The sequence below is a fragment of the Amblyomma mixtum genome, chromosome 2 (assembly GCF_055824585.1).
Source record: "Amblyomma mixtum isolate Tamu chromosome 2, ASM5582458v1, whole genome shotgun sequence".
Lineage (NCBI taxonomy): Eukaryota > Metazoa > Arthropoda > Arachnida > Ixodida > Ixodidae > Amblyomma > Amblyomma mixtum.
The window spans coordinates 182,831,662-182,852,703 of record NC_143013.1 but is presented as its reverse complement, the minus strand read 5'-3'; the positions used below and the strand labels follow the sequence as shown (position 1 = coordinate 182,852,703).

Here is a 21,042-nt window from a genome sequence, read left to right as displayed (position 1 = left end):
GAGGAATGGGGAGCTATATCAGGGGCATAGATTGGTGGGCACCCCCCGCATATGCGAACCAAGGGCCGCGGCGGCCACTACAGCGCACCTTCTCTGCATCATCTTTGGGGTATAAAAAAGCCTGTGTCGATGTCAACTGACACCATCTTTGTTGCATCCATCAAAAGCTACCTGCCTCATAACACACAGTCAGAGCATGATCACTTCTTGAAGTGGTTACCTAATTGTGCGCAAAAAGAGAAAAAGAGGGAGAAAGCAACAAGTTCTGATTGGAGCCATACACAGTAAAAATTTTAGTCTGATTACTCGAATAACTCAATTCCTCAAGATAACAAGGTCACTACAAGACAGCGCTTGGGGCATAATGATGTAGAATACCACTCTCACTTTTGAATGCACCTACTTTCGCTGATTTTGCCTTTTCGCGTTTTGGTACAGCGCAGACCTCCTTTAACCACAAATATGCACGTAGTTCAAAACGCTAACTGATTTCAACTCCCATTGCACTGTTTATGAAAACCGGCGCGCCAATATTTGGGGCACAAAAAAACCGTCATATAAATTGCTAGTTGCCAACATGGAATTCACTGATTGCAAAACTATGAATCATCAATTTGGCTACTACTTGCATAACGTCTTTTCAGCGGCGGAGAATTGTACTGTCCGCGTCACAACAAACGCGTACAAGACCAGTGAAACTTAAACCACAAAAGGGGGGTTTATTTCGGCAAAATTAAAAAAAAAACGTACTTAATTTTTGGTGAAAGGAAGGCAGCTCTGAGGAAGTGGTAATGGAGACTTCCTGTTTGCTCTCTCTAGCAGCTAATACTCTTTTTTTCTATGCGTTCTGACTGTTTCTACCCTTGTCACGTTTTATTTGATGTTGATGGTACCACTTTCATGGGAGCTGCATTAAGGGCTGCACTTTTTAAACAATCTGAACCAAATTTCAGTAGATAAATAGAAGTGGGTTGACCACATTGCTGAACGTGGAAATACAAACTTCCCCAAGCAAAAATGATATTTCGAACATATTTTACCGTCTACACGCACAATTAGTTGCAGAGTTCCTAGTTTTAACCATCGTATATCTTTGTTATCAGAAAAACTGCGAAGTCAACGGAATGCCCCCGAGACGTCCTTCGTTTGAAACTAGATGACCGCCTGTTTTTAAATCTGAATCACCCTATAATAACGATATCAGCGTGATGTCAAGCACTGAAACGTGCGCCCCCGTATTAGCAAATTAATAGAATTAAACCCGGGACCAACGAGGACCAGGAAAAACATGGATGTATATGGTTAGATCCCTGCTGAACGAAAGTAAGCAGATGTGTCAGGATGGGCCTTTAAAGGGACACTGAGGAGAAATTGAAGTTGACTTGTATCGACAGAATACCAGCTCCTGATTACAAAAACGCCACTCATACTGACAACAAAGCTCTTGTAACGTAGAAAAGAGCAAGAACCAAAATACAGGTATCGCCGCCACAGGCCAAACTCGCAAGTACAAGCGTGATGAGGTCATAGGACAAAACAGTGTTGCTAGAACGAATGGTTCTAGCAACACCAGGAACCGAGAAGCCATGAATCACTGAGGCGCAGCCAATGCATGCGCAAATCTCCTTGACGTCGCCAGATGGCGCCACGTGCCCGGCTGCTACGCGCGCTCCTCAAACATCGGGACATATCAGCGCCTGTTTTCCAGCAGTAGGCGGGCTCCCGGTATTCCGCTAGCGCTAACAATGTACACGGTATGCTAAATGTGCCTATTTGCGAGAACTTCGTTGACGACTTCGAGAACGAGATCCATCGTAACGCTGGCAAAACGCCAGTGCAAACGTAATCGAAGCGACTGTAGCGACGGCCGCAATAGCCGATAGATGCCTTCAACGTGCGGCAGGCGGTAGCTTTCTTTTCGGCTGCTGCTAGGCCGCACTGCTGGCAAGCAGAAATCACGGAGTCTGCGTTACGTCATGTGCACGTCATGTTTCACGTCTCTTAGTCCTGTGTCGTCATAGGCGAATCCCAAGTTTGAATCAGAGCGGCGGGAAAAACTTTTTCAACTTCGAATCCAAATTTCTTAGAAATAAATGCATCTTTCGCTGCCGGCCAAGTGGCAACAAAGCCATGACATGCCGAACTATCGGATTTTACTATAAAAAAAATATTAATAGTGCTCTCCTCAGTGTACCTTTAAAATATTTCTGAATTGCTGTTGCGGCTGCGGTTGTTTCTTTATACAAAGTGTATGCAACAATGCAAGCGAAACAATCAATGAATTTGAAATAGAAACGAAGGAGTTCAGAAATTCGCGTATTGAGTTGAAAATTCCCGTACGCGCGGAAGTCACATCCATAGAAATTAAGGAAGTTGGAAAATTTCACTTCATTCAAATAAATACAGTGTGTATATGCGGGTAAGTGCAGAATTTATTGATTCGAAATTATGGCAGGTTGTGGCCCTTAACCGCAAGTGGCATTGTTCAGATTGTCTTTGAAACCATATTCCCTGATATGCACTTTATTGCACTTGAGTAACTGAGGCGTGCTACCGAGCACAAATATTTCGAATATACTTTTCAAGCAGTTTGTACTGGGACCATATATCACTTTTATTACGAGTAATATAATGGGTAAGATACAGAATCTGAAGCGAACTATGGGATACGCCTCCAGTAACACAAAGCTTTTGGCATATAAATCTCTTGTTGTTCCAATTATTCAAATTCGAATGTTATTGTGGCTCTGTTTACTGGCATAAATACTCATAAAGTAGGCTGAATACAAAAGAACGCCGTATGGTTTGTGTTTATAAGTACGGCGTAGCTTCAATTTGTAACCCGGTTCTGAGAGCAGGCTTGTATCCATTTCAGAAAAAAAAAAGCAGAATTACTAGCCTGCGCTTCTTGGTAAATATACTAAAGGGTCAGTTCGAGAGCAACACATTCGAGTATATTGCATGTTCGTCTCGTTACTATGTAGATAGAGGAATAAATTTACTTTCACTTCATTGCAAGAACAACGCGTTCAAAATTTGCTGCTGAGATTGTGGTGTGATTTGTTGTAGTAATCTGTTTTTGTGATCATGTTAGGACCATCACGGCGTTCTACCACTGTTTGTTTCCACTGCTTTCAGGGTTCCTTTTATTGTTGTGTTACAGTGCAAATCCGACTCTGCCAAAACACTTGTGATGCGAATTAGTAGTATTGTAAAGCAAAAATAAAATAAATACAATACAGCTCGACGCTGCACATCGCGCCTAGTTAAAAATAGCTCTAAACTTTTGCGTTGCTCTCGGCGCTGCACGGGGCGTAATCATCCTTACCTTAATAAATGTTGTCATCATCTGTTTCGTGCATTTGCATTCGAAAGGCCCTCAACTTTAAACCAATTATGAACGATGTCTGGAGACACAGCACGCCCAGCATTCGAATTCCAGGAGCCCAGGAGCTGGAGTGGAGCTCTATTTAGTCGTCCAGTTGTCAAAAATAACAAAACGGCGGGCTGTCAAGACGGACTGCTCAAGGCAGCACAAATAAAAATGCTGCTAAACTGCGCGGCCGAAACTTTAGGACATTCACAAATAGCGCTAAATTGCACAGCGGTGCATGCCAGAAAATAATAATAATGATGGAAGGAGGCAGGTTTCCTTGATTACAGATTATATTTGGTTATTTTATAGGCTCAAAATTTTGGGGTGGGGGTGAGGGGAGCGACCGGCACACGACTGCTGCCCTTACATGCATATACGAGGTCTGTTAGAAAAGTATCCGACCTTTGGCGGAAGAAAAAAAACTGGCATAACTGGAGCGTTGGAAACCTAATCACCTTCAGAGTAGTCTCCTTGGGACTCCACACAATTCTCCCAGCGGTGGTGCCATTGTTGGAAGTATTCCGAAAAGGCCTCTTTCGGAATGGAGTTCAGCTCAGCTGTCGTTGCCGCCATAATGTCCTCTCTTGTCTGAAATCGCGCTCCTTTCAATATCCTCTTGACTTTGGGAAACAGCCAGAAGTCGCAGGGGGCCATATCACGCGATTAAGGAGTCTGTTGAACTACAGTAGTCTAGTTTTTCGCCAAACAAGTCTGAATCAAGTGCGAGGAATGTGCAGGTGCATTGTCGTGATGGATGCGCCAATTTCCTGTTGACCTCAACTCCGGTCTCTTGCGCCGCACAGCACCACGTAGGCGACGGAGGATGCCCCTATAGTACTCTTTGGTCATTGTTTGACACTGTAGGGTGCGTACTCGTGGTGTGCCACACAGAGGGAGTCAAAGAAAGCTGTCAGCATCACTTTGACATTGCTGCGCACTTGGCGGGCCTTCTTTTGTCTCGGTGACATGAAATGCTTCCACTGTGACGACTGGGATTTGGTTTCCGGGTCGTACTCGCACACTCAAGACTCGTCACCAGTGATTATGGTGTTTATGAAGTCGGGGTCACTGTTTGTGGAATATAGCATGTCCTGCCAGATTTCAACACGCAGCTGCTTTTGCTCCGCCGTGAGCAGCTTCGGCACGAATTTCGCCGCAACTCTCTCCATGGCCAAATCTTCGGGGATAATAGAATCCTCATGAAAATTGCTGATGTCCACCTCTTCCACAGTTTCTCGGATACTCACACGACGGTCCCTCATCACCACAGCGTTCACTTCGGCAATGACCTGGTCATTTCGGCATGTTGATGGCCGACCGGAGCGTGGCTCGCTCTCCGCCGATGTGCGGCCATCTTTAAACCAATTGTACCACTGTTTAAGTTGTGTGCTGCTGATAGCATCTTCACCGAAAGCCGCTCTGAATATTCGGAACAGTTTCCACTCGGTTTTCATCCCGTTTGTGGCAAAATTTGATGCAGTAGCGCTGCTCCTGTCGCTCCGCCATTTTCCTTGTAATAAAAAACCGACGAGAGCACTGCGCACTGCCTCACTCAAACGCTGCGTCTCAACGACTGACGCTATCGGCAGGCCGGAAAATATTCGTACATGCGCACAAAGGTTCAACGTCAGCTGGTGCAAGCGCGCTTGTTTCATATCCATCAGGTGTTCACAAAAAAAAATGAAGTCGGATACTTTTCTAACAGACCTCGTATACGGTATTTTATTGAACTGTACAGCATATAAGTCGAGTACTACGTTTAGCCAATAAAACGATAACGCACTCACTTCCGAATCGCGGCAATGGAGCTTAAAATGATGTAGGTACTTTTTTCTGTGGCAATATAAGAACTGAAATTGTCTACAGCAAGAGGAGCATTGCCCGGATTTCTATATCGTTGAATGTGCGCGAGCATATTTTCCATTTTTTTTTCCAGTGAAGAAATTTCAATAATCACCGTCACAAAAGTGTGTCCACTTGTCTAAGTTGCGGTTTTGATCTTTTTACAGGTCTACTGGTAAGCCTGGTGCAGCATAGACTGTCCCTCCACCAGATTACGCTCATGGGCGCAGTGATCACTTCAACGGGGCTTGTGGCATCAGCCTTCGCGCCGAACATTGCATGGCTTGCAGTTACATTTGGTGTAGTACAAGGTATGAACAAGAATTTATTCAGAAAAAAAAAACACTGCAGTACCGTCATCCGCTATATGCCAAATAACTCTGCAAATTTCTTTATCTCCACCTGCATAATTCCTGTCAAGTAATTCTGCACATAAAACATCGTGTGATAAGTAGTTAACGCTCTACACGAAGTAATAATTTATTATTTTCTAGTCGATTAGCACGGGGCCAATAACTTTGCTTTCATTTTACTTCATCATAATATTACTATAAGCAGGCTTCGCTTCAGTGCAGTAAACAAGCACCTGCTAATTGTCAGTAGTTACCCCGTTCCTGCGGTTGTCGCGGAGAACGCATCTAAGCGAAATTTTTTATCATATCGTTCTGCCTGATTCTCTGCCAATCTATATTATTTTAGTTGTCTTGCTATCCCGGCAGTCACCCTATTGAACTGCCAGTATTCACTCATAGCCGTTACATGCCAGGGCCAAAAGTGCCTATTTTTCTTAAGTTCAGGCGGAGTACAATTCATGCTCTCTGTTCTTGACACCATCTGCTTTAAAGTTCTCTCACCGCTTCATTTTCCACCCGTAAGAGGAGCCTGAACGCTGTTACGTTTAAAGGAAAAAATGAGATGGCAACCTTACTTTCTGACTTTCATTTCCAAGCGCTCTTCTGTCTACCCGCGCACCATTCCACAAGGGCAACTGGGGTGAAAAGTAGTAAGAAAGTTGAGCCGGCAAATTTGTTGCTTTCATTGATATCCACAGATATAGTTTTATTTTCGGCGCTTGCTGTGTGCACTAGTAAGATGATGCCTATTATCTAGTTTCGCAAAAGAGGCCGATCGTGTGTCTGCCTGAGGTGGCATTCTGGGCAGCATATAAAAATTTCAGAGGCAAAGTGACGCCCAAGAAAGGGTTTGTTAATATAGCTTTATTTTCTCTTTTGAGCCATTAAGGCGGTACTGTTCATATCAGTTCAGACAATTTCTTTATCCGTCTAACTTGTTTATACAGACTCAAGAAGCGTTTTTACTCTCGTTTGCAAGAGAAAGCCTCGATGTTAATTTTTTTATGGACCTTTAGAAAGCGTCATACAAGCTGTCGCAATGAATTAAATGTTCGCATTCAACAACCAAGATTTGTATTAGTACAAAGTGGTCAGCGTATCCTTATAAAAACGCAGAAAACATTGTACATATAAGTTTGCTGGTTTATGACGTTAATGAGCGAATGATTTTAAAGCTTTAGTTTACGTGTGTGTCCTTGCATTTCTCCGTGGAATCTACATAGTTGGCCATGTGAGAAACGTAGAGAAAAACAAATCTGATCCCACCAACAGTCGCCTCACACCCTCTTTCTCTACTTCCACTCAAATACTCTATCGCTCTTCTCTCCCCTAAACGTTGCGAAAGGGATTTATGTCTCCCCACTTTGCCACTTGTATACCGTGGCAGGCGGCTGACACTGAATTGATGTGAAGTGAAGTAACTTAAAAAAAAAACAAAGAATAACATACCTTCATATATTAGGTTCAATTATCAGATTCAAATAAATTGAATGATTGCACTAAGTGTTTAACGTCTTATGTCTGATGCTGTATATTCCACGGTAAAATGCAAAGCTATATGGCTAAACAGAGCTAGAACCTTTCGCTCTAAAAATGGTATTTTTGCTGGTGACGAATAAGAGTGCGGAGAATGTAATAGATGGCTGATTATTAGGCAATTTCCTCACTGGCGTCCCAGTTCCCTCCTCGCAGCGCCGCCCGTCCTCCTCCTCTTTTTTTCTTTCACGGCTGTTGCGCTCTTCGGTCTATTCCCCCGGCGAGTCTGCCTCCGCGCACCGTCGCCGCGAATCTGCGCGTCTTCTGGACCGCGGCCTGGTCAGCGCGCCTCTCAATGTGCTGACGCATGAACACGTAGGTGGTGGTTGAAACGTTCATTGCCAATGATGTAAATCGTAAAGGCGCCGGGGCGCCTGGTTTGCCGCAAAAGTTTGCATGATGACGAGAATTGGTCTTGGCATCGGGCATGCAGCAGTATTGGGTATTGAGCAGTCCGGGTTTGTAGTTGTCGCCAATGTGCAGCCTGCGCTATTGTGAGGGACGGAGCGGGGGGTGCGTATTCCCTTCTTTTGTCTCGGTAATACGAGAGAATATCACGGAAGGAGACCAGGTAGTGCGCGGGCCGCGGGCGAACGGACCGTCGTGTGAATCGCCCTTTAACGCCATTTTAAGTACGTGCGCAGTCGCCTTCTTTGCGCGAAAAACGTGCCGGCCACACAAATGGCTCGAAGGGCAACGCGAAAATCGCGAGCCGGCCGCCCTAGAAGCTCGCCAGGAGCAGAACAGCTGTGAAAGAAAATACGAGCAGAATCGCTTTATTAAGGCGAAAGCCTTTAGTGCCTCATACTGCCGTGAGCAGGGAATGCTAGCAAGTGTGTTCGAGTTCCGGCGAAGAAAAAAAAACTTTATTGAGACTGGGAATCGAACCAGGGCGTTTGGCACCAAGTCGCTGCCATTCCGCCACGAACACGGTTTGAGCAAGAATAAAGGCAGATCTAGTGAACGCGCGGGTTTCGTGAGTGAAATAAAACAAATGAAAAAATTGCGAGTATGAAAAGAAACAAAAATATAAGAAGTTAGATCATAAAACAGGAAAAATATTACAGAAAAGGCACATCTAGTGAACGCACGGGTTTCGTGAGCTGAATAAAAAAATGCAAATATGAAAAGAAACAAAATAATAAAGAAATTAAACTATAAAACATGAAAAATATTAAAGAACACAGACCGCGTGGTCCAAAGACGCGCAGATTCGCGGCGGCGGTGCGCGGAGGCAGACTCGCCGGAGGAATAGACCGAAGACTGCAACAGCCGTGAAAGAGAAGGGAGAAAAGAAGGAGCGGAGGGGGAGGGGCGGTGCTGTGAGGAGGGTTCTGGGACGCCAGCGAGGAAATTGCCGATTATTACGTAAAACATTGTTCACAGCGCCTTTTGACTGCCCTGACAGAATATGCTTCTAAGGACATAAATGGTGTTCAATTCGTCATAAACTGAGCAATCACCGCAAGTAAATTTCAAGAAAAAAGCTCATATTTTGCAATATACACACTTGTACATAAAAACAGCGTAAGTGAAAAATTGGTATCTCGCAAGAAAATGTTCGGCCTAAACCTCTTGAATGTTTGATTTTATATTGTAAGCAAGGTGGTAATCTTTTGTATCACGCACCTCTTAAGCAAGTAAATGCGACCTAGCACGTTTAAGGCAGGCCTTGAAACCTACGTTAGACAGATTGTTGCAATTTCTAGGGCAATCCCCCACATGAGGCCGATTTGCTAGACAAGATAGACTGCCGCTTTGGGATAGGTCAGGCGTACAGTATTTAAGCTAATGGGATCACCAAACGTTTCATTTTACACCAAAATAGTTTAAAAGGTTTTTACGGAGAATGTCCGAATTAATTGAATATACAATTATTGGGGGAAAAAAAATCACGTGTCTCCCGCAACATACATTTAGTTGTTGAAAAAGATGTGGAATCGATGCTTGCTTTATGCACGAAATTTGCTTGTCAATCCGCAGTATGAGACAGTGGTGTTGTGCGCACGTGTGCACTCCAATGAACCAACATATGCCTCTTCAATGACAATGAGGGCATGAACAGCTTGCCTAAACACACCTACTATGAAAAATGCAACACATGTTGTGTACACACACACGGCGTTTTCTCAAACGGTTTCAGGAGCCGGTTTAAAATGAAGAATACTCAAAGCGCGGTCCATGATGCGCACTCAAAAAATCAAGGAAAAATTCAGAAGGCCGCCAAAAACAAAACAAAATCATCCTGCCTTGGTTTTTGTACTGTATCATCATAGCGATGAGTACGTCCGCCGCCATTTATGAACAAAGAAGGCCTCTGCTTTCTTCCTGTGACGTCATCACGCTCTGCTTAGTTGATGAACCTAAGCCATGAAGTAGTGGGACCCTGTACAGAAGGCCTGCTTTGTTTTACCCACCTTCCGTGACGATAAAGCCGTGTCCACTTCTCGCCGCCGTTGCTTCTTGAGTGGTTGCCTGAATTCCTGGCTTGCCATTGTCAGACGGCCGAGGTGCGGTTGTGTCACAGCAGCAACACAGAGGCCGTCTCTGTGGCTATGGCTCGGGTACGGCGCCTTTCCATTTCAGTTGGACACCGGCGTTACTTATGTTATAATGGACAGACTTTTCGATCCCTCATTCATCACCGTCATCACTCTATTTCATTATCTTCTGCACATGCAAGCACCTCTGGCAAATAAAAATTCGTCCGAATTCAGGAGAGTTTCACGCCATAGAATAGTACATAAATCTGACCGCACCTAACGGGAAGTGTGCATTACTCAGCTTTCCAAAGCATGAAGGGAGAGTTATTGTATCTTTGCTGTATATCCTTGTTGCAGATAACAACCCAGCTAAGCAGATACTGTCGGTTGCGTAGCATAAATGTTTATGCATTTGTTCATTTCATTATGCAGGTGATATTACAGATTCAAGAAGTAGGGCAACCAGAGAAGAAGAGCAAATAAAAAGAGGCTGGTCGCTTCACTCCGGGTTGTCGACGGTCGTGTGGATGTGTTACATTCTGTAATGGCACGCAATAAGAAGGGAAAGTTAAGTGCGTCAGTTGGAGCAAAGTACGAGGCAACTGAACAGGGATGGTAGGGACGTGTAAGCGCGTAGTCAGACTTTGGGACGTTAAACCCTATAAACCAAACCAAACCAAACCAGAAACAATACTGAGGGCGCAGGATTAAGCGCTAGGTGGTTATTCATCTGTGAGGAAATTAGCTACCGCCGAATATTTTTATTCGTCCGTAAAGGGGCTGAGTACTGCTAGTTTTCTTTCGCTGAGACGAATAATCTGAGGGTTTTTATTTTATAAAGTTCTTAACAATATTTTGACTAAATGGATACCACGTAAACTTAGGCCAGGTTAGTGCAATGTAGGCGAGTAGCTTAACCGGGCCGGGGACGTTCTAATGTTTGCTCTCTAAAGAAGAGACTACGAAAAGTGGCCACGCTATATTTCCACATGTTAATGGCAGAACACATCGCTGGTTACTGTGCCACATCAGTATTCAAGGCTGAAGTGTTTATGTAAGGGTGACTGTCCGAGGTGATACCTGTGATGAAGCGGATATATTGTTACCCATCGAGCAGAGGAAGTTTTTTTGTTCTATTTCTAGAATGATGCCCCATTTCTCAAACCGTGCAAGGATGATAGCTAGAGAGACAAATGAGGCCAGTCTGGTGTTGGAGTAAGTAATGTGAGGATTTTCCCTGTTACAAGCATATAACTCTAAAAGAATGCAAAATTCTCTGTGCCTATTTCTTGGCGACGTGCTGTGCAGTACGCGCAATATTTCTATTTTCGACCTTTATTCATTTCAGGGGCTGGCATGGGGGTGACACTACTTGGCGTCGCGATGTACTTGCTTCTCTACTTCGACAAGTACAAAGCAACTGCCACGGCAATTAAGGAAATTGGAGCGGTCGCCGCCGGTGTGACTGGCGTTCCAATGACTTCTTATTTTACCACAAAATATGGACTGCAGGGGTGCCTTCTTCTCACAGGTGGTGTAGTGCTACATATCTTGCCTGTAGTCATGTTGATCCGGAATCCTCTACCTTGTAAAGCTCGTGCGGTAGAAGAACGGAACGACAAAAGTTACCACAGGAACGACGCTACCGAAGTCTGCCTAGGAAACACCAATAAAGCGCCGTCGGCAGAGTATTCTGATAGCACGCAACAATCTCTTTCAAGTCCGGGAACATCCGCAGATTCATCGCTTAACATTCTCTCCACATTTGCAATGCCCGCATTTTATGTCATCGTGCTCCTTCAGGTCATCTCAGATTACACCTTCGCAACCTACACAACCACCATTGTGGACTATGCCGTGGACAAGGGTACAGGACTCGCAAGTGCCAAAACGATTCTGGTGTACAATGCACTGGGCCAAGCCGTAGGGCGACTGTTACTGCCCTTCATTTCAGACAAGATCCCCTTCAGCCGGTCGCCCATAACAGTGGCCTGCTTACTAACGGCTGCTGCCTGCTTGCTTGCGGTTCCACTGGTTTCGGCATTCGAACATATCGTGGCTCTCGCCTCTGTAACAGGCGTGGCGCAGGGCTACATCATGTGCATCAGACCTGTGATAACGGCTGACCACGTCGGATTGGCCAGATTCAGCTTTTGCTGTGGTGTCGGAGGCCTTACAAGCATACCAGTGTGGCTCAGTGGGCCTACCATTTTGGGTGAGTAGGCGTGTCAGCTGTTGATGACCGAAATATATTATTAGAATCTCATTTCACTTAAACATTCATTGCGGTCTTCATCTACGCAGGTTTCTTCCGTGATACAATGGGCTCGTACAAGAATCTCTACTTCCTGATCGCCGGGTTGAATTTTGTCATCGCCGCTCTCCTGGCAATGCTCGTGTGTAGCAGTCTTATCCAAAGGAGGAGACGCCAGGCTACGCACGCCTTTACACAGACACCGCCGGAACTTGGGACTATAAAGAAGCTGCGAGAATAGTGACAAAGCAAGTGTAGCAGCTATGAATGGCTTAGAATAGCTGGGAACGCAAAAAATGATGAAAGCCAGCTGTCCAGGCCGCACGCTGAAAAAAAGAAAACTTTCTTTACTAAAATTATGTTCCGTTTTTTTTCCGCTGCATTAAATTAAATCATTACGATCAGTCAATCCTAAGCGAAACGACTACAGAAATGATACTGCCAAATGGTTGAACAGGGGCACTCCAGATTGTTGAATACCTGTTGATTGAAGTTATGTTGACTTCAATATTTCTTTTGTTCACACATAGCAGTGGCTCAGTGGTTACGGCTCTCGGCTGCTGGCCTGAAAGACGCAGGTTCGATCCTGGCCGCGGTGGCTGAATTTCGATGAGGGCGAAATTCTAGAAGCCCGTGTACTGTGCGATATCAGTGCACGTTAGAGAACCCCAGTTGCTCTGACTTCCTGGAGTCCATCATAACGGCGTCTCTCATAGCCTGAGTCGCTTGGGGACGTTAAACCCCAATAGATCAATAGATCGAACCCGCTTTGCCTAGCGGCCATCAACATCATGCCGTGAAGGGGCTGTGGCGTTTCTAAGCATACCGACCACTTTATCGCTCTCTAATATATGCTAAGGCCCTAAGCCGAAGAACAAATGGAACGCAATGGCGCGTCATTGTGTGTGTATATGTGTGTGTGTGTGTGTCCGCAGGCTTTCTAAACTGCGCCGCTGGGCAATGAAACCCTTGACTAAGTAAGTAAGGCATGCTTCTTTGAGGTGCCTGGCATAATATGTGGAGCAAAGCAACGTGACCCTTAAATATTGCCAATTTTGAGCAAAACTCGCACCTCTGTGTCGTAGCACGTGTGTGGCACCTCTGCGTCCAACACTGTAAACAAAAATACACCCAAAAGGGAGTAAAAATGGTGGCGGCCACCCTTTTTACTTCATTTGTGAAAACATTTACTCTATGAGTGGGGAGTAAAAAGGTGGACTGTCCTCCAGTTTACTCCCATGAGGGATTAATGGAGTAAAATGAGGATTTACCAGCATTTACTCCAGTCTAGAAAGGGAGTTAATTGTGACAAATACTTCACCAGCGCCGAAATGGAGTAAAAAACCCCATTTTGTGCAATCCGCCACGCCGCCTAGCCTGTCGTCTGCTTCTGGTCAGTTGTCGGATAATGGCGGTGAGTGACGACCGCTTGGGGACCATCGTCGCTGGATCACTGCTCACTTCTGCTCCTTCACGGGCGCCTGCCACGGTACAAGATATCGACTTGCCGCCGTTTTCCGCTACAGTACGTTATATAATTGAATTGTTCCTGTGAAGCCTCCAGTGCTCTAACGATACCTGACTTTCCTTTGTTTGTGTCGCCACCCCGTTACAGCCTAACACGCTTTCTTCAGTGTGGTTCTCGCAATTTGTTGCAGCAGATTATGTGTTGCATGAACATTAAACTGTGATAGAACATAGCGTCAACACTGAGCTCCTGATTGAGCTCATGAGGCCACATTTTTCCTCAGCCATCTTTAAAATTCAAGCCTTAATGAAGTGAATATGAAAGCAAACAATGTCATTCCAAACTACCATCAGGTGTATTTTTCTCTTTTATGCTCTGGTTTCGGGTCAAATATAGCGTGGTGCATGACCGTGAAAACTACCCAGCGTCTCCTTTTCAGTTCTGAACTACTGATTATAATGTTACATCCCTTTATCTACGAACATGGCCAACGAAAAGAGCTCCTAGAGCAAAAGGAGACGACAAGCAGACGACTCCTGCCGCATACGCCGCCGCCGGGCTAGGAGACGGCGGAAAGAATTTACCCGAAATACGAACTTACCCGAGTGAGTACGCGAGCTCACCCGAGCTTCCTCGCACTGGCTGCAGCTTGCGCTCCGCTCCTAAGGACATGCACTACCTTAATCGAGTTACTGCCGAGGAACCGAGCGACCGAGTAGCTCCAGTAACCTCGGGTAAGTGTACACGCTTTCGTTTAACGCTTTCTGCGCACACTTGCCGTGGACGCCAGGTGTGAACGAAGTAATGCTTACACATCAAAAACACCCTCCTTTGTTTCCGTGGCATGCTGGAAAGAGCGGGCTTGGCCATAAAATGAAAGAAACCTGATCGGAAAGTCGCTAAAATGATGGACCTTTGCTGAGATCATCAATTTGCTGATTATAGAGAGAAATGCACAGTAAGCTTAATGAAGCGCGTACCGCGCAAAGCACAGAGCTTGTCTCCCATGCACCAATGACCCACACGTTTGTGTATTTTAGTGAAGGCTCAGAATATGTATTACTGGTAGTCGGAAGATGATGAAAGATTCTCATGCTCATTGGACGCACACTGTAGTCAGAACCGTCCTCGTTAGCAGCTGGCATCGCACTCGTTTCACACAGTCAGCCCTTGTGTTCACTCCGGCACAGCGAATAGGCCTAATGTCGGATCGTTTGGCCGGTATTTTTTTAGAAGTTTCTCGCCAAATACCAAAACCGCACCAGTTACGAATGCGAACGAAATCCACTTCCATCCAACACAGGAATTTTTTTGCCAGAACACAGCAGCCTTCAGGCTGAACTAGTTAGTTACGCGGAGCGTATGTGGGAAGTAAAACAACGTTAAACATGCCTTCCTGCAGCTGCCAAGCTGAGACAAAAGTTTGAAATTCAGCCGACCTTTAAGCCATTGGCTGCCAGAGGCTAGGCACCCAGTTGTCATGTGCTGAACGGCGGAAGAAAAAGCCTCACGGCTCTTGTCTCTTTTGCTCTCGTGCGCTGTTGCTAGGCCTATCTTGAACGCGTCGTGGAATTACAAGAGCCGGCTCCCAAATAACCGTATCAAGGAAAATCGACGAGTTGCCTCGTCCGCAAATGCGAACTTCGCTCCACATAAGGTCCACGTAAGGAGGCGAGAAGGATGCGGCAAATGTTTGTGTTAAGCATAAAAAAGGTGAAAGTCGTCTCGTTTCAGAAGGAATATTGGGCACGAAGATTTTATTTGAAAATTAAGTAGACTAAATAGTATGTATGAGAAACCGTGAATAAAGGTGCACCTATGCTTTGGAAACTATTTAGTACAGAGCTTTAATATTGTCCAGAAAAATAACAAGTTTCGAAAGCCTAAAAGTGTTTCTCGTGTTCAATGCAGCTTGCAAGATCTAGGACGCTGCTCACTCAAATTCGGGCTAAGTACAGTCATGCATGACAGAAGTGCCCTGTTCTTTTTTTCTTTTTCGGTCACCCGTTAGAGAGCACGTGCCAGCTTTCCATTCAGCTTAGCCACATATGTTATGAGCGGCATAGGACAAAATGGAGCGAGGTCCGTAAGCTGTTTGCCAGGTTTTCGGTGACAGAAAAGTGTAAGCAACTAATCCTGATGAACATACGGTTCGCTTCAACGTCCCTCACTGTCAAGGAAAGTGGTGTTCTTCTGTGTGACTTTCACGCATGGCGTCTTAGATGGGAGTGATGTACTAATACTAGGAGATACTAAAATGCGTAAGTAATCGGGCAAATGTTAGTACGAATGGACTGCTTCACGACGTGAAACCCAACTAAGAATCTTATGGCGTCCCTGAGCATTACGGTGTAAAAATAAAATAAATATTGCCGCGACTGGGTTTTAAACCTGTGGTGACGCGAACAGGTCAACTTTGATGGCCACCGCAAAAGAGCACTATGCTATCGCAGCCACCGCACACGCATCGCGGTAAACTGCTTTACACTCTCGCGCTATTCACTGTACATCATCGTCTACACCAACTTTCATCTGCGGCGTGAAGCGATCAGATGAGCCTAACCTTGGTCAGAGCTTAACCTGAGGTAAATATCGTCACCATACGCGTTGATGACCCAGCAAAGGAAACCAATGAACCAACGAGGCTAAACACTTGTCGCACGTCTACTCGGTTTAACTGCCTCTTGTTAAAAAAAAAAACGATACGTTGGGAACACACGATGGAGCATTCCTAATGCCTTTTGAACATTATTCGTTTTGTCTAAGGCTCTAAAAATATGCAGGTAATAGGTTCCTAAAATTTCATGCTCGCTGTTCTGAATATATTTTTAAATTTATTAAAAAACCTTACATAACGCATGCTTCGAGCATGTTTAAAATACATGAAAAAAAGTATGTGGTTTTTATCGTCTTAACAATGTTTTAAAAGTGCACTTTCGTAAGTACAAAATTTATTCGTCCGATGGATACTCCTTCTATAAGAAACGGGTATTTCTGAAAAACATTTTTTCAGCACACTTATAGCTGCCTTAGAACACTATAGCACTAAAAATTTAGTTACGACGAATACATTTGCATGTTCGAACTGTCTTAAAGCTGTACTTTCATAAAATTGAAATAAATTCATCAAAGTATAGTTCAGTTATAACGAATGCCCAATCCTCTAAATATATGTGCAGCATACTTCAAGCTTTCGTGGAACAATCTAGTGCTCGAATTCAAGCTTCAGGAAACAGTCAAAACTCTTCTTTTTCTGTCGTTCTTTCGTTTATCATTAGTTACAGAAGGAAGATAATCACTACGCGATTACATTACGTGTGGAGAACATGGTATCATTAGACGACCAAGTGCGCTTTGGGCGCCTCCCGACACACGGCCATGGCAGCGAAAAGGACCCTGCCGCGCAAAGGCGAATGCCTCTCATACACTCCCATGTATTTGTTGGTTGGCAGTTCGACTTTTGAGCATTGCCTGACTGAAGTTACGACTACCAGTTCGGTACTAGGTTACCCACAGATTCAAACGCGACCAGTCCATAACTTGTACTACAGTTTAAGGGCTCACAGTCTTTGCACCAGAAACGCCTCACCGGGTGAGATAATGTGCCATGTCTGAGGGGGGGGGGGGGGGGGGGGTATATAGAAAGTAAGCGCAAGGATTGCGCTTCAGTACACTTCGAGTTTGCTGACTTCACTTTCCACTTTCCTTCAGCATTTTGGTGTGGCGACATCTTTAACTTTGAAATGGCGTCACGTGACCCTGCAACGTCTTCGATCTCTGAGTTGATGATAACATCGAGTTCTTTCAGTGTTGACGCTGCGTATGTTCACGCATTAAAAAGGTCAGAGGCAATGGTTCCGTTGGTTGGCCAGTGACTATTTCTGCCGTTGACAACTTCAACCAGCCTCGACTAGTAAAGCCGATTAGAAGCAGTTCTTTAAGCCGAACCGACTAGATGTTTAATGTATTCTCATTGTAATTTAATATATTTTTGTGTACTTCCGATGTGTAATAAATATACGGCGGAAAGAGTTATAGTTTTTACATGTTTGTAAGAATTTTCGCAATATTATTCCCAGCATACTTAGAAAATATTCGGGTTAGCATTTTACAAAAGTGGCAAGAATACCAAATTAATACGAAATTAAAACAATACGTTCAAAATGTATATTAAGCAGAGCCATTTTTGCTAAGGTGCTTAAAACCGTACTATTTTTTCGACGTTGCTTGCGGAAATTTTATAATTGTGCAGGAGTTTAAATAAGCACTCCAAATTAACACCTTTTCTGAGCCGCCGCGTTGTCTCAGTGATTATGGTGCTGGCTGCTGACCCGAAAGATGCGACCTTGATCCCTGAAGCGGTCGTCGAATTTTGATGGGGGCGAAATTCTAGGGGCCCGTGTACTGTGCGATGTAAGTGCATGTTAAAGAATCCGAGGTGGTCCAAATTTCCGGAGCCCTTCACTACGGCGTCCATCAGAGCCTGAGTCGCTTTGGGTCGTTCAGCTCCCACAAACCTTAAACGCACCACATGAAGGACTGAGTGGAGGCGATGGAAGGCCCTTCTTACGCATGCACTTAGGGGCACGAGCAGAACTAGAGCGAATGCGATGGAGAAAGTGGCTTGAAATCTCTTCCGTCTCAAATAGCCAATTAGGTGGACGGGATAGGTAACAAAAATGGCTGAGTACTGCTTCTTTGAAGAATCGCCAGAAAGCCGGAGCAATTATTTTGTTCATGAATTCCGAAACAGGGCTTCACGAGTGAGGGTGTCCGCCACCTGGTTGCAGAACATACACAGGGTGTTTCATCTCAAAATTGACAGAATTTTTTAAAAATATATTCTTGTGTTAGAAAGGCGCTTTTTTTTCATGGGAGCGTTAAGGGCGCAGCGCATCGGAGTAGACGTAAGATGTGCTAGCCAGTAGGCTGTCGAAATAATATAAAACAATATTTTTTACTATTGCAGTTAGGCTGCTCAATTATTGAGAGGCGTGTAGCCCTCCATGAGTAATATTCATATCAGTTTAAAGAAATTCCAAAGTGCGGCCACCTCGTTGCTGCGGCTATTTCGACGACTTACGGGCGCTGGAGAGGTTGCTTTCTCTGCAAGCTTCTCTAAAGCACATTTATTTTGGTGCGATGTAGCCAAAATTTGTTGGGCGCCTGCGCATAGTGTAACAGCGTTCTAGAAATTCTAAAACTGAATGGATATTACTTACGGTGGGCTACACGGTTCTCAATAACTGAGAAGCATAGAGAGAGAAAAAAAAAACTCTTTAGAATAGATTAAATCGCAGGAGCCGGGTGGTCGGTGCCCTAGTCCAGGGCTCCGCTGACGGGAGCTGATTTGAGGACTAACTGGATGATCCGGGCTTGCTGATTTAGGCTGCCGCTAGTAGGGCGTCCTCGCACTGCTCGTGTCTCGAGTATGGCACTATTAACATTTTGTGCGGTTTTTCCTGGCATTCCAAGATGTATGGTAGAGAGCGGCGCATGCTCCTCCTCAAGGACAGTAGCTTCGGCATTCGGTGGGTCTAATCTTATGCAAAATGTGAAGACTTGGATAAGTGTTTGTTTTCTCCTTCAGTCAACTTCTAGCCTAAGCCGTTCTTCTAGCCTAATGTCTTCTTTCTAGCCTAAGCCGTTCTAGCCTATCACCATATGTCCTAGGATGGCGTGGAGTAGGCATTGGGATTCGCTCGGTTTGTGAGAGCTCGGGCTGGATCATTCGCTACCTCATTTCCGGCTAGGTCTTGGTGACCAGGTATCCATTTTGTTCTGTGTTACTTTGAGAATGTAAATAATAGTGAGCTCGCCCTTCCGTGAGGCTTTTCAGCAAATTTGTTTCCGCAGGCCTATTGAGAAGACTAACAGTAATAGTTAAAATGTGAACTATTCAGTATTAGTTAACCAGCCTGCAAGTTAGCACCTTTTAGCTGAAGTACTAGTTCGCCGAAAACGCCAGCCGAGAAAAGCGCTCTTCTAACTCAAAAAGGCTTACAAGGGTAGACGTGCAGGCTAGTTGGTGAACCATGATTATTTAAAACAGCGCAAAAGACAGGGACACAGATAGATAGCGCTGTGTGTGTCTTTTCTATCTGTGTCCCTGTCTTTTGCGCTGTTTTAAATAATCAAAAAGGCTACTTTTAAAAATTGCGTAAATTCTTATGTGAAACAATCGGTATATGCGAGGGTCATTATAATGAGCAGCAGCAGCAGTAGCAGCGTGACTACGCCCACTGCAGGGCAAAGGCCTCTCCAAACTCTCTTTAAGTAACCCTCTCCTTTGACAGCTGTGGCCACCGTATCCCCGCTGACTCGTTAATCTCACCCGCTCACGTAGCTTTCTGCTGCCCTCTAGTACGCTTGCCTTCTCTTGGGATCCACTCCGTTACCCTTAAGGACCAGCGGTTATCTTGCCCTCGCGTTACATGCCCTGCACGCGGCTATCATTTCTTCCTCTTGATTTCGACTAGGATTAAGTTAGCCCGCGTTTTTTCCCTGACCCATTCTGTCCGCTTCCGGTCTCTTTTCATTAGGCCTGTCATTTTTATTTCCATACCTCTCTGCGTTGTCCGTAAGTTAAGCTGAACCCGTTCATTAGCCTCCATGTTTTTGCCCCATAGGTGAGTACCAGTATACAGTACAGTACCAGAGTACAGTTCGTTAAACGGCTATATCTGCTGTGGGTGGACCTTTGATGCTCACCGATGGCAAGCAAGTTATACTATTTCAGAGGAAAAAAAGGGGGTGATACTGTATGTCTCGACGCGAGGCACACTCTTTTCCAACCTGTATTTTTGCGCACAAAACGACGCACACTGACGTACTTATTGCCGCTGATACAGCAGGTTCCGCGTCTCCGAGGCGGCGACGACCTCTACGGTGATAACAGGGCATCAGCCACGTGCGGGCAGTGGTGTCCACACTGCCTATTGTACTCTGAAGAAGGCTATCTTCCTCATACTTCTCGCCACTGACTTTAGCGATACAGAACTCGCAGCGCTCCTCCTTACAGTGAAGCAGGGACAGCGTTTAAGATTTGTTCTAAACAACTAAGAACTTTTAGAACACTTTTACACCTATGATTCAAGCCGGATTAATGTTTTATTTCTAGCGGGGGTTGCGAGAGAAAGAAAAAGGCGTCACTGCAAATTTAGGTATATAGTCATGGCTTTAGAGATGTGACTACTATTTGAAGGTCCACCGCGATAGCTCAGTGGTTTTGGTGCTCGACTGCTGACCCGAAAGACGCGGGTTCGATCCTGACCACGGCGGTAGAATTATCGATGCACACGTAATTATAAAGGCGCGTGTACTGTGCGATGTCAGTGCACGTTAATCAGCCCCAGGTGGTAGAAATTTCCGGAGCCCTCCACTACGGCGTCTCTCATAGCCTGAGTCGCTTTGGGATGTTCAACCCCAGAAACCAAACCAAACTATTTGAAGGCTGGGATTTTTTTCAGAAAAAAGAAATTCCTAAGCCCTGATGAAAAGCTTGGAGCTCTGGCATTATTTGCGGCCAATTTTATTCCAATTCAGAGTTCAAATTAGTGCAGTGAAGATGCAGCCAAGCTATAGAAAGCGTTACTGTCACCTCTGAAGGTTCATATTCCGACTTCTTACTGCAAACGAGAAAGGAATGTATCAAAGGTTCCGAGCGAAATAATCTTTCACCACAGAGGAAGCGATTCAAACTAACACTTTAGTTAGCATAAGTACAAACC

The 21,042-nt window shown here is 45.0% G+C and overlaps 1 protein-coding gene across 3 annotated transcripts in view; it reads left to right on the top strand.

Moving 5' to 3' along the window:
* LOC149361770 (monocarboxylate transporter 12-like) overlaps window positions 1–12,259 on the top strand; it is a 42,586-nt gene extending 30,327 nt beyond the window's left edge. For 2 of the 3 annotated variants that reach the window (XM_089572812.1, XM_089572813.1), the window contains exons 3-5: window positions 5,386–5,529; window positions 10,939–11,805; window positions 11,895–12,259. In XM_089572812.1, coding sequence (XP_089428938.1) covers window positions 5,386–5,529; window positions 10,939–11,805; window positions 11,895–12,085 — 1,202 coding nt within the window. In that variant the 3' untranslated portion in view covers window positions 12,086–12,259. The remainder of the gene's footprint in view (window positions 1–5,385; window positions 5,530–10,938; window positions 11,806–11,894) is intronic. The other variant, XM_089572814.1, reaches the window with a different exon arrangement.
* Window positions 12,260–21,042: the final 8,783 nt, after the last annotated feature.